This window comes from Antennarius striatus, chromosome 9, assembly GCF_040054535.1.
Source record: "Antennarius striatus isolate MH-2024 chromosome 9, ASM4005453v1, whole genome shotgun sequence".
NCBI lineage: Eukaryota > Metazoa > Chordata > Actinopteri > Lophiiformes > Antennariidae > Antennarius > Antennarius striatus.
Genome location: NC_090784.1, coordinates 20,004,238 through 20,016,389, shown reverse-complemented (window position 1 = coordinate 20,016,389; position 12,152 = coordinate 20,004,238). Strand labels below are relative to the sequence as shown.

The window sequence follows — 12,152 nt, the reverse complement described above, 5'->3', positions numbered from 1 at the left end:
TCAGGTTTTTTATTTCAGCAGAAACAAGAAATGTTGCTCTGAAATCTTGCGGGAGGTGAGCCATTGTTGCCTCATCTCAAATTGTTGAAACCTTTGAAATTTTCCTCCTTGACAACTTGGAAATATATTCTGACTCGGGGTTCCTCTCGGTTCTGTTTCGTCTCCTGCAACAACTCACCTTTTCATAACGACGACTCTTGCTTAAGTGAAACTTTCAGGGATTTTACCCTTGAACAAAAACGTTCTTTTTTTTCTTTACTTTTTTTTTCTGTCATTGATTCCATCCGGTTGGATGTTGGATGTTGTTTTTTGGCCGATGCGTCTCTGACAGTTGAAATATGCCGTCACCACTGTGACGGCTGCCAGCTGAGGCTCTCCATAAATCATTAATACCCCCAACTATGTAAATATCTGGCTTCTTTGGAGAACTCTAGAACTTGGATTTGAATGTCATACTCCTTTTACGACTATTTTTTTGGTAAAATCTACTCATCTTCCTCTCTTTCCTTAATCTTATAAGATTTTTCTTGGCGCTCCTGTCATCCACCTGCTTCCAATTAACCCTCCATCCAAGCCGGACAGCTGCTGGCAGATTTAATTACCTTATTCTACAGCTAATTCCTGCTCCGTCACCAGCATGGTTCTTGCAGTGTACAGATGGGCAGGAAGATCCAGGCTGCTTTTAATACGGTCATGTAAGGGGGGGGGGGGTTGTAGAGATGCACAAACAAGCGTATCCACACTATTTCACTTTAGAGGAGAACACACAGCGGGTTTTAAGGACGTAAACAGACAGCAGGATGTGTTTTTTTCTTAGTTTTTTGTTCACGATGAACTCGGCGACTCGAGTCTCTTCTTCCATGTTTAATATTATGGTATTATTTGTGTGTCACGCCCATTGGATTTAGCTTCGAGCTAACTCCTCAACAATACGTCGGGGTTATTATATTTTGGTTTTAACTGAATGATTTATTTTTCAAACATTTCACCAACATTTCATCATTTCATCAAACGCTTTCTTTTTCTTCTTTTTTTAACCTCTACTGCTCAGTTAGGATTTCCTGTATTTATTTATTTTTTATTCTTCACAAGATGATAAAGAAAATTATTTAAAGTTTATAGCCTTTGGGTTAGAGGTACAAACCCTCAGATGTATTGAGAAGTTATACACTTTTCTTTATTTGTTCGTATTCACAGTCAACTTTAAAGACTGGAATCTTCTCAGCTTTCCTGATGAAATGCTAATTTCCATGCTCATTATGCTTGAGGTGGGTTATTGATCGCTGCTCTGCACACCTGATTATATCTCTGGTCGCTGTGGACGAGCGTGAAGCTGTGTTTGTCAAAAGGAGTCAAAGGATTGGTGAAAGCGTACCTGATACCTCCTCCTGCGACCGCACCACCCACCGCTCCTCCCCCCTGAGTCTCAGAGTGAGTCTTTCCAATAGATTCATCAGATGTGACTCGAGAATTTGCACAAACATCAATTTTGCAGGAAACTTTTACATGTTATTCCTGTTGCTTTTACATTCTCAGATGGATCCTCCTCGTCCGATTCCTTATAATCAATATTTTTTTTTGTGTTTCATATATTTCACTTCATTTTATATCCAAACATCTGCAAACAACTAATGCATTTGTTGAACAGTTTCCCCAGATTTATCATGGAGCTGAAAAAAATGCCAGAATGCAAACATAATTGTGAAACAGCTGCTTTTATTCCCCTCAGCACTTTCTTCTTCTTTTGTAGTACTTTTACAGAGAATTATCACACAATATATTTTACAATCAAACCAAAAAAACCCCAACATGTTTTTATGTCTTTTTTTTTCTTTAGTCACAGAAAATAAACAGGAATCGTGATTTTATTTTGGAGTTAATGATCAACATGGCTGTATATTAAAGCAATCTGAATAGAAATTCTCCAAATGCTGCTTTTAGTTGTGCTGAAACAAGATTACATCCTTGATAAACATATTTTTTCCCAAACAGAGAACACAGAAAAGTGCTCTCTGATTAATCCTCTAATTGTTTCGGTTCTGGTGGTGCTTCCTAGTTTGGGAGAGTGGATTAAGAACGATAATATATGGTGCAACTTTGAAACCACAAATGGCAACAGCTAGATCTTCAAAGAGATCAATACTCTCTGGATGCCATGCATTAAACAGATCTCCAGAGACACACAGTGGAAGGTTATTGATTTCTTCCTCTGAAAGGGGAGTAGAACATAAAAGTCAGGTCTGGCAGTTATGAAGTAGAGTTTAGGTGTGCTGGATCAGAGAGGCGCTTTTACTTTGATTGGCTCTGGAGATGACAAATAAGGTTCTGCCAAGGCAGAGGGATCTCTGTAGCTATACTACATACACAGTAATGGTATGCAACTGTGTGATATTCACTGGTTTGGTTGTGTTTCTGCTGCAGTGGCACCAGTTGGAGTTGGGGCTGGGCCTCGGCGGGGAGCAGCATCCTGGCCGAGTTCGGGACCCTCCACCTGGAATTCGTCCATCTGACGGAGCTCTCCAGGAACCCCGTCTACACGGAGAAGGTGAGATAAACAAGAGAAGCACGCCAGCGTTCTCGCAGCGTTCTTTTCCAGCCCCTTGAAGTGATGATGGAGCGCGAGTTAAATGTGTGAAATGCATATCCGGATCATCTCGTGTATTCTGGTGTCTTGGCAGGTCATGAATATCAGAAAATTGCTGAATAAGATTGAGAAACCCCACGGCTTGTACCCCAACTTCCTCAGTCCGGTCAGCGGCAACTGGGTCCAGCGTAAGTACCGTCCTGGATGAAAGTGGGACCTTTAAGGCCGACTACACTTCAACATTATTGTAAAGTCTAAATGTGACATCAGTGGAACATTATTGTCACCTGTTAGTTTTAGAATTTTCAGATTCATTTCAAGATCTCCGTACTTTGAGATCATCGGACGTCACTCCGTCGTTGCGATTCTTTATTTTGCATCTAATAGACGTCGAGTCGTCTCGCACATCAGAGCTGTCGTGGCAGCTGTCATCCACCCATCCGTCTACTTTTCTTTCATTTTTAATACCGAGCTGAATGCGGTGTCTCGATGATTCCCATTGCTCCGGGTTATTAAAATGATAATGAATTCAATTACTTCAAGAAATTGGATCTATCCGATTTACCTGAGAGGAGGTGAAGAAGACAAATTCACTGGGTATTACAGAGGCTAATTGTTGTAGCCGAGTGTGACGAGAAGCAAGTTTTATATATGTTTCTTATAATATAGTCTGGATATTACATATTATTTTTTAAGATTTTTTTTTTTCCTCAAAGTGGAAATAAATATCTGCTCCACTGCCGCCACTCAGCTTTGAGTATCAAGGACAGACACACACAGAGAGGTGTTGACCTCGCAGAGGAGTCAGAAAACATCCACTGCAGCGTCCCATTCACATTATAAATTTGAACAAAGGTAGGAGAAAAATCAACCACTTGTCAAAGTGTGTTACATAATTAAGTGTAAAATAACCCGTCAGTGTGTGCACAGCAGGAAGGATGGGAGTCGAATTACCTCCAATCCAACTGAATAAAACTAATTTAAATCTCATTTAAGATGTTTTTAGTTTTCTTCCACACATTATTGAAAAATTCATAGAAGACCCGATTGTCCTTCTTCTTCATTTTCATTTTCATATTGTTCAAATGTATCTAAACTGTCATGTTCTTCTTCATGTTTCCCTTTTATTATCTTTTTCTTCATTTCCATATTAATTTTCCTTACCTTGATTTTCTCCAGTTGAATTCCTTTCATCTTCATTTTACTCTCCATCTGCATTTTCTTCATTTCTTCAATCCTCATCTTTGAGTTTTTCAAATTCCTCATATCCATCTTCTTTTACTTCTTCTTCTGCAAAATCAGCGCTTGCCACGTGTCATTTTAAAATATATCAAGAAATTTTTACAGCGTTAAACACAACGTGTGTGTGACCCTGTTTTCCTCCCGTCCCTTCGTCTTAGATCACGTTTCCATCGGCGGCCTGGGGGACAGTTTCTACGAGTATCTGATCAAATCATTTCTGATGTCAGACAAGACAGACGATGATGCAAAGAAGATGTACTACGACGCGCTGGAGGTATATGGAAATTTTAATCCTACATTTCACACTGAGTGATGAAATAATGACTCTAATCTGCATATTTGCCTTTGAATAATCAAAGTGATGTAAAGTGTTCACACCCAAGACAAATGGAAGACAAACAGCATCAGGCGGAACATCACTCTTGAGTTTCAGGGGATAATTGAAGGACGGAGGATGCAGTGACATAAAACCCATCGCTGACGTCATGATTTTAGCGATTGCCTTTTGTCATTCAGACCTAAAACGTTTCTCATTGCTTAATTCAGACATGATAGCACTTGTATGGAGTCACAAACCTCACAGGAGCTTATCGCTCAGTGTGCAGGAGGGAAGAACAGAAGTGCACACTCCGGCTACTTTGGAGACAGGTGTTCTGAAATAAATTTGCAGCTGAAAGCCTTAATTAACGGCAGCATGTGTTGAATTGGTATCATGTCGCACCAGAATGTGTGAAGCGTGTCTTATAATATGGGCTTTAAAGCATGAAAAATAAAAAAAAAAGAAATCTTTAGATCTTGGAGCACTTGAACGCACCACACAGTATGTATATAGAAATATATCTGAAGCTTCCTCTAACGGAGACATCAGAATTAAGTATATTCTCTCACGCTTAATTTACAGTATCGCTGGCGATAACTTGAGACTGCAGTCAGAGATCGTCAGTTCTCATCAGAGGGTCAAGCCTGTGGCATAATTACTAATTACAGACTCCCCCATCTCCCCTGTGAACCTGGTGTTTGAATGGCCAAGGCCCCCCCCTGCAGTTACGCTCGGTGTGTTTAGACAGCGATCTAATGTAAGATTGCAGCACGACTCGGGATCTAAACGGCAGTGAATGAGGTGACATTTTCCAATTATTGCACGCCATGATTACAGCTAAGAACAGCTAGTTAGCAGCAAAAATCATCAGTTCAGTTCCTCAAGACACAATCGCTTTTTTTTTTTCTTTTCTTTTTTCTGAAGGCAGGGTATTCATAAGCTTTCATGCTACACATCCAAGATGTAATTGATAGATCAAATTCTGTTAAGAAAAAAAAATTGACAGAAAAGGAATGGATGGTTGGAGATTGAAAAGGAAGGTTTTTTTTAATTTTTCATCTGAAGTTTTAATCCGGACAGATTATATAAATATATAAATAGGACAAACTGTTAACTTCACTGTTGTAATTTCTACACACTCATACTGAACATACTGTAAGTGTTAATGTGTTCCCATCACAAAATGATGCAGCATGATGAATATCATTGGTTGTCTGTGATGCTGCAGGCAATCGAAGCCAATCTGGTCCAGAAGTCTCCTGGCGGTCTCACCTACATGGCCGAGTGGAGGGGAGGAATCCTGGACCACAAGATGGGTCACCTGGCTTGCTTCTCCGGGGGCATGATCGGCATCGGGGCTGACGACGGAGCGTCGGACAAGAGGCAGCATTACCTGGACCTGGCGGCTGAGATCACGCACACGTGCCACGAGAGCTACACTCGCACAGGTGAGGAGAAACGTCACGGACGCCACAGAGACTCTTCAGTGTGGAAATAGATGGACGTACAGTAACCTAAGAGTTGTCTATCATCCGCAAACGCTTAAATGTTATATTAAACTAATAAGATTCATGGGAGGTCGTTGTTGGTGTGGGCTTCAACACGGAACTGACAGATCATACAAGGAGCATCGACAGGTAGAGCTCTTAATTATTCCAACACCTCGACAGTGATAATTCAACTTTGTAGAGTGGCATGGTCTTTTCTTCTGGGTAGATGTCTTTACCCAGAAGAAAAGACATTAAAAAAATGTGTGGATAAGAAAAAGAGAGGAATCCTTTATTTGAGCTCTTCTCCTTTCTGGGTCTCCTCTTCATTTTTTAGCTTTTTCCCCTTCGCTGCTGGCTTTCCTGTCCAGATTCATCCTCCAGGTGTTCATTTACCTTTACTTCTCCAGTAGTCTCACACAAAGAGGTTCCTTAATATGCTCCGAATACTTTTGATCTTCAGGTCCAAAAGGTTTCCCTGCCTTCCTCTTTCATAGTCATCCACCTGGTTTCTCTTTACTGTTGAGAGGAATGGAGGATACTTAACGGCTCTCAGCTCGACTGTCTGCAGGAAAGAGACTGAAAGAGGGAGATACTGAGATCTTCTCCTGCACCAGAGTAAAATAGCTGCCTTTTAGCTTTGAGTAGTAATAAGGTGAAAACTCTCCTGCTGCTCCTTTGGATCTCTACCACCGTCATGGCAACAGACCGAGGAGGAAGAGGAAGAGAGCTATAGATGTTATATGCTTGGCTTTGTGCATTTCTATTATTGAGATGCAAGAGGAAAATCTTAATCTGCAATCATCAGAGTCAAGAGATGACCATGTAATCACAATATCGGACAGATATCTCAGCAGGATTTTAAAAAAATCTAGTCCGTGCTTTTATCTTCTGTGGACTTGTACCCTGTAATAATAAAATCCCTTCGATATAACTTGTGTTTTGATTTTATACTTTATAAATGAATTTAAATGAGCTGAATTGGACTCCCAGAAAACAGGAGGATCATCTAGAACTTTCATGTCTTTTAAAATCAATACTAAAAACAATCTTTGATCCATAAATTGCCATTTTTGCAAAGCAAACACTCACTTTTGCGTTACTTATTTATCTTCCGTTTATTTTTTTTACATTTTCTAGCTATGCCAACTTATTTAATTTCCTATGTGTCCTTTCTATTTTAAATGACGTACTTTGAATTGCCATGTTAAAATGTGCCGTACAGATAAACCTCCCCATATTTTCCTCGCTCCCTCTCTCACACTATAATGAACCGGACTACCAGGTGATCCTGCTGTCTGTCACGCTGATTTCTCATTTCAAGATGACTGTCTGGTCCAATTAAATGCAGCGACTCACAAACTCTCCGTGACCCCGAAGCCTCTGCTTCCTCCAGTACAATCTAATTTCCAGGCAGCTGCAGCGCGGTCATCTAAACTCAGAGAGAAAAGGAAAAGCAAAAGCCGGTCCAGGACAGTAGATAGAAACTAAATTTCAGAAGCACCTTGATGGTTTTATACAGCTGCCATTCCGAGTGTGCCTCTAAATGTAACTCGTTGCCATGCCGATGCCTCTCTCCTGACCTTGGTGGCAATAGACTCCTTTGTGCTGTATCACAAATAGGATCTCTACTCTGTGTGGTCTCGTATTGTGACAGAACTAACAGAAGAAGTGAGAAAAATATGTTGTAAGAGAGAAAATGAAAGCTGACAAACCACCGGGCAAGTTGAAGAAGTCTCGCCGGCTTGGCTTAACACTGTGATCTCTGTTCGCTTGTAGAAATGACTAAGAAACTTGATTTTTAGAGTTTGATTTTATCTGATGCTCTGTCTTAATTTTTCTTCTCACCATAAGCCACCAAACTGGGACCGGAGGCGTTCAGATTCGACGCCGGAGGTGAAGCCACAGCAACCAGGCTTAGCGAAAGATATTACATCCTGAGACCAGAAGTCATCGAGAGCTACATGTACATGTGGAGATTGACCCATGACCCCAAGTACAGAGAGTGGGGATGGGAGGCCGTGGAGGTGAGAAACACCAGCAGATTGATGATAGAATATTAAATCATAACACACTCAGAGTATATTATATTTTTTATAACACTCTTGTCCAACTATTTGTTATCATATTGTTGAAAACCAGTGCTTAGAGTTGGGTCGGTGCCGCCTTAACGCAGCTTAAATCACAAGAATGAATTCCTGATGGGTGGAAACAAGTAAAAAAGTGTCTCCTATCGTTGTCTCCAAATAAATAAGAGGGAATAAGTCAAGCAGCCAAGCTTTACATTCATTTCAAAACAGTTTGAAAGCGGTAACATCCAGAAGAAATCATTCGAATGACTTAAACAGCCTGACAGGAGAGTGTTTGACTGATAAACACGCCGTTTGTTTTTCTTGTTTGAAGAGAAGTACGTATTACTTTTTCTTTTTCTTTTTTCCGGGAGAGAAGGCTTTAAAGATGAGACGCCTTAACAAATCTTTTCTCTAAAAAAACATTTTTTCAATTCAAACAAGGAGTTAGTTTTTAAATCAGGCTGGTGTGACAGAACAAATAAAGAGCATTAGAATTTAGCATCCTATAAATCAGATTCACCTTTTATATCAAGCCCTTTTTTTTAATGCCCCTAATTACCCGTAACCCGCCTCCTCTGTATTGCATGGTGCTATAGGCATTACCTTTTCGATCGTGCGGCCCCACCAGTAGGAGGTGAAGGTTGCACAGGGAGCAGCTATATTAATAAGGCAAGAAATTAGTTGCAGTAAACTGGAGTGGCTGCTTGATAGATTCAGCATTAATTCAGTGTGCACACAAGTGGAGAGATCAGGATGACGAGTTTGACAGGCCTTTAATTACCGGTCACCAAGGTTGAAAGCAGCACACAACGCTTCCCTTTCTGGACATGGCGGGGTCTTTGTTAATTAGCACGTATAAACCGAGCGTTTGTTGCAGGGGGGTAATAATGTGCTAATCCGCTCCGATAGCTCAGACAGCCTCCATTAGACTTGTCAGATTTAGGATCATTTTGGTTTTCTATCGTGCAGCCGTTCGAAGGGTCGGACACGTCCCGTCATTTAGGATTTCTTTGTTTGCATGGACGTGTTATTTGGTAGAGGATTTCCTCTTTATACTCTGGAATGTACTGTATACGGTATCAGAGTGGGCGCTAATCTGTTTCTTCAACTCCCTCCTCTGTGGGTTTTTTTTTTTTTTTTTAATTGTAGAAAATATGATCAGAGTACATAAGTTTAAAGGTCATTCTGTCAGAACTGATGGAGTGGGTTGATAAATAATGTTATCCGTTCAGTTTGGAGTATCACACTACTAGAAGTATTCTTTGCTTTGTCCATAAATAAGATGTTTTAAGCTGCGTTCGATGTTCATATGTTCCCTCCAGGCCCTGGAACGGCACTGCAGAGTCGACTCGGGCTTCTCGGGGATCCGTGATGTTTACACCACATCAGCGAGCCACGACAACATGCAGCAGAGCTTCTTCCTCTCCGAGACACTCAAGTGAGTTGTGTTTGCCCCAAAAACACCCAACCCCGCTGGTAACGGAACGCGACAAACGGCCTTTTTGTGTACCTCATAAACGGTAATAGATGCAGACTAATGTTGGAGATGTAAAGGAGACACGCAGAGCGTTTCCAATCACACTGTGAATTTTGATTGCAAAATAAATAGACACAGTGAATGGAGAGCATGCAGCTAGACGCCTCGGTTTTTCCTCAACTCATTCACATGTCATTAAGAAAGACCCAAAAAAAAAGAGTTTTTGCATAAACGCAGGCATCTGGAATTTAATTCAGGTCAGCAGTCACCAGTCTGTGCTGACCATGTGTTCTAACATCCCTACTGTGCACTATAAAGCCGAAGTTAAAAAAAAAAATGCTTGTGAATAATTAAAAGTATTACATTGAGCTTGCAAACCGTTTTGTGCTTTATCATTGTTATGGAGAACAGTAAATGTGGCCCATGTGTAGAGGATGAAAGTGGGCTCCAGAGGTTAAAAAAGAAGACCGGAGTGATGTCAGAATTGGGTTCATTTCAAAAGTAAAGAAGAAATCCAGTAAAAGAAAAGTAAAAGAAAAATCAAAAACCTCTGTTGGTATCAGTTTAAGTGTAATCACCATGACTTTAATTGTGAGAGATCGCTTTTTGAAACTGTTTTCATGCTAAGCTAGGCTAATCAGCTGCTGGCTGAAGCCTCACACTGTCAACTTGCAGAAAAAAATGGCCACATTTGGAATGTGGTCTTTTTATAGAGAAAGCATATAAATGCATGACCAAACAGCTTCAGGGTTATAAGATGACATTTAAACTATTGAGTGAAAAGCAAAAGCGAAAAAAAACCTAAATCTTTATTTCTAAATCTGATTTATAAATGACTACCAGGCTCTAGCATTTTGATAAAACTAATATATAATTTTACTCTTCTTTTTTTTTTACCTCAACAGTTATGATGTTATTAATAAAACATTTTAATTAACAGTTTGTGTAATTTTAATATTTTACTATTGGCAAAACTCCTTGCGTATGCCTTTAATGTATATTCTCTTATTACTTTTGGGATGCATAAATATCATGTTGGGATGCACAATGTTTTTTTTAAGTGCATCCCAGGGATGCACTACTTTCTTGAGGTAAAATGAACTCTGATATAGCTTCTCCTGCAAGTCAACACTGAGGTTTTAATGTTTCGCGCTGTTCACATTCGCTCAGGTATCTCTACCTGCTCTTCTCCGACGATGACCTCCTCCCTATGGAGGACTGGATCTTCAACACGGAAGCCCATCCGCTGCCCGTCGTCCGTCGGGGCTGCCTGCAGGACGAAGCTACACAGGACAAGACGACCTCTGAATGAGGAAAGAACACGCCGGACCCGCCAGGACATAAAAACGGACACATCTGCACAGTTTCACGTGCTCACGTAGAGTCATTCAGTTATCTCAAACACCAATACAATGCAGGTTCAGAATCTTTTCAGGAGCAGGTTGTGGACTCTCAATTCCTTTCCAGTAAAGGATGTTGTTTTACGCTGTGATTGTATATCCTTTTTGCCGCTGGCGCTTCTTTTTTTGTGGACAATCAAAAAAAACAAAAACAAAAACGACAAAAAAACTTTCATGAAAAGAGCACCTTTTTCTTTCCTTCTTTCCTCTGTGAGGAAACCAGTATAACTTGCAGACCCAAATGTATGGGAGGAAGGTTGAACTACGGGCCATATTGTTAGAAAGAAACCACTTAATTTTTTTTGTCTTCTTTTAATTTTATTGTTGATCTTAAGTGATGATTGATTTCCTTATATCTCGTCATTGTGTTACTTTTCCTTACACTCTTCGACCAAAGGTTTCTTTCCGTTTTTTCTATCTCCTTCTTTTCCTGTAATGTGTTTTTTTTTTTTTTTGGTGAGATTTGACAGAAAGTCAACACTATAAGAACTGAATTGTATTGAATATTGATTACTGTACAGACAAACATGAAATGTGATTCTCCAATCCGCCTCCAAACTAATGTTGATGTCATGTTTCTTACTGAAACAAGCTTGAATGATTTTTTTTTTTTTCCATTTAAGGAGTGTCAGGAAAGTTGGTAATTTCTTATGCATCCAGGGACCATTTATTAAAACGACTGATGTCGGGTTGTGTTTTCATTGTACGCTTGGGTTATTTTGCGAGTATGACAATGTTTTCTCAGTCCTCCCAGTATTCAAATCAAAATAATAAATGGGCTGCCAGTTCTGTGGTTCAGTTACATGCATAAGGGCAAAAGAAAGCATTTGCTAGCCAGCTCCAAATGGGTTCCCCTGTTTCTGTTGTACATTTTAAGCTTCACTCTGCGTTTTTACGTGTGAATCCATACAATGTCCAACATCGACGGTAAATTCTGTAAGAGCTGCTGGCAAAATGTTCATTTTCAACTTTCTTTTTAGCTCATTGCTTTCCTGTACATTCTGTGGAGCGAGTGCGCTGTACATACAGATGAGGCGAGAGAGACCCCTGTACCAGCTTGTCTTGACTTTCATTTGTGATCATTTTGTTTCTTTCTTTGTTTCCTTTTCTCCCCCTCCCCCTTGAAAATTTAGTGGTTATATTTTCTTATTATTTGCTTTCCTCAGGTGTTTCAGCAAAAAAAAACAAAAAAAAACAAACTAAACTAAATAATTCTGATTTTAAGTCCAGTTATTGCTGATATTAATTATTGTTACTACTTCTTACTGATTGATTTATCTTTAATTGTTGAATATTTTTCAAATCTGATATAAAAAAAAAGACCTGTGCAACTTTGTACATTTAAACCAATGACAGTGATTGTGTGGTTTTTTTATTGGCTTCCTCTTGTTTCCTTATTTGCATTGATTGACACAAAGGAAAGAAACTCATGCTACTTACACTTTTTTTCAGTGTTTGTGCATTTAATCATCTCAGATTTAAGGAAGGTTCCAGCAAATACAACCAGAAAATAGCTGATCAGATTGAGCCAATGCACCACTCTCACAGTGTAAGGCAGACAAAGCAAAACT

The 12,152-nt window shown here is 39.8% G+C and overlaps 1 protein-coding gene across 3 annotated transcripts in view; it reads left to right on the top strand.

The window, feature by feature from the left end:
* The window catches only part of LOC137601306 (mannosyl-oligosaccharide 1,2-alpha-mannosidase IC), a 134,746-nt gene extending 122,815 nt beyond the window's left edge, over positions 1–11,931 (top strand). For 2 of the 3 annotated variants that reach the window (XM_068323449.1, XM_068323451.1), the window contains exons 6-12: positions 2,419–2,545; positions 2,679–2,772; positions 3,985–4,100; positions 5,374–5,593; positions 7,487–7,659; positions 9,027–9,142; positions 10,352–11,931. In XM_068323449.1, coding sequence (XP_068179550.1) covers positions 2,419–2,545; positions 2,679–2,772; positions 3,985–4,100; positions 5,374–5,593; positions 7,487–7,659; positions 9,027–9,142; positions 10,352–10,493 — 988 coding nt within the window. In that variant the 3' untranslated portion in view covers positions 10,494–11,931. The remainder of the gene's footprint in view (positions 1–2,418; positions 2,546–2,678; positions 2,773–3,984; positions 4,101–5,373; positions 5,594–7,486; positions 7,660–9,026; positions 9,143–10,351) is intronic. The other variant, XM_068323450.1, reaches the window with a different exon arrangement.
* The last annotated feature ends 221 nt before the right edge of the window (positions 11,932–12,152 follow it).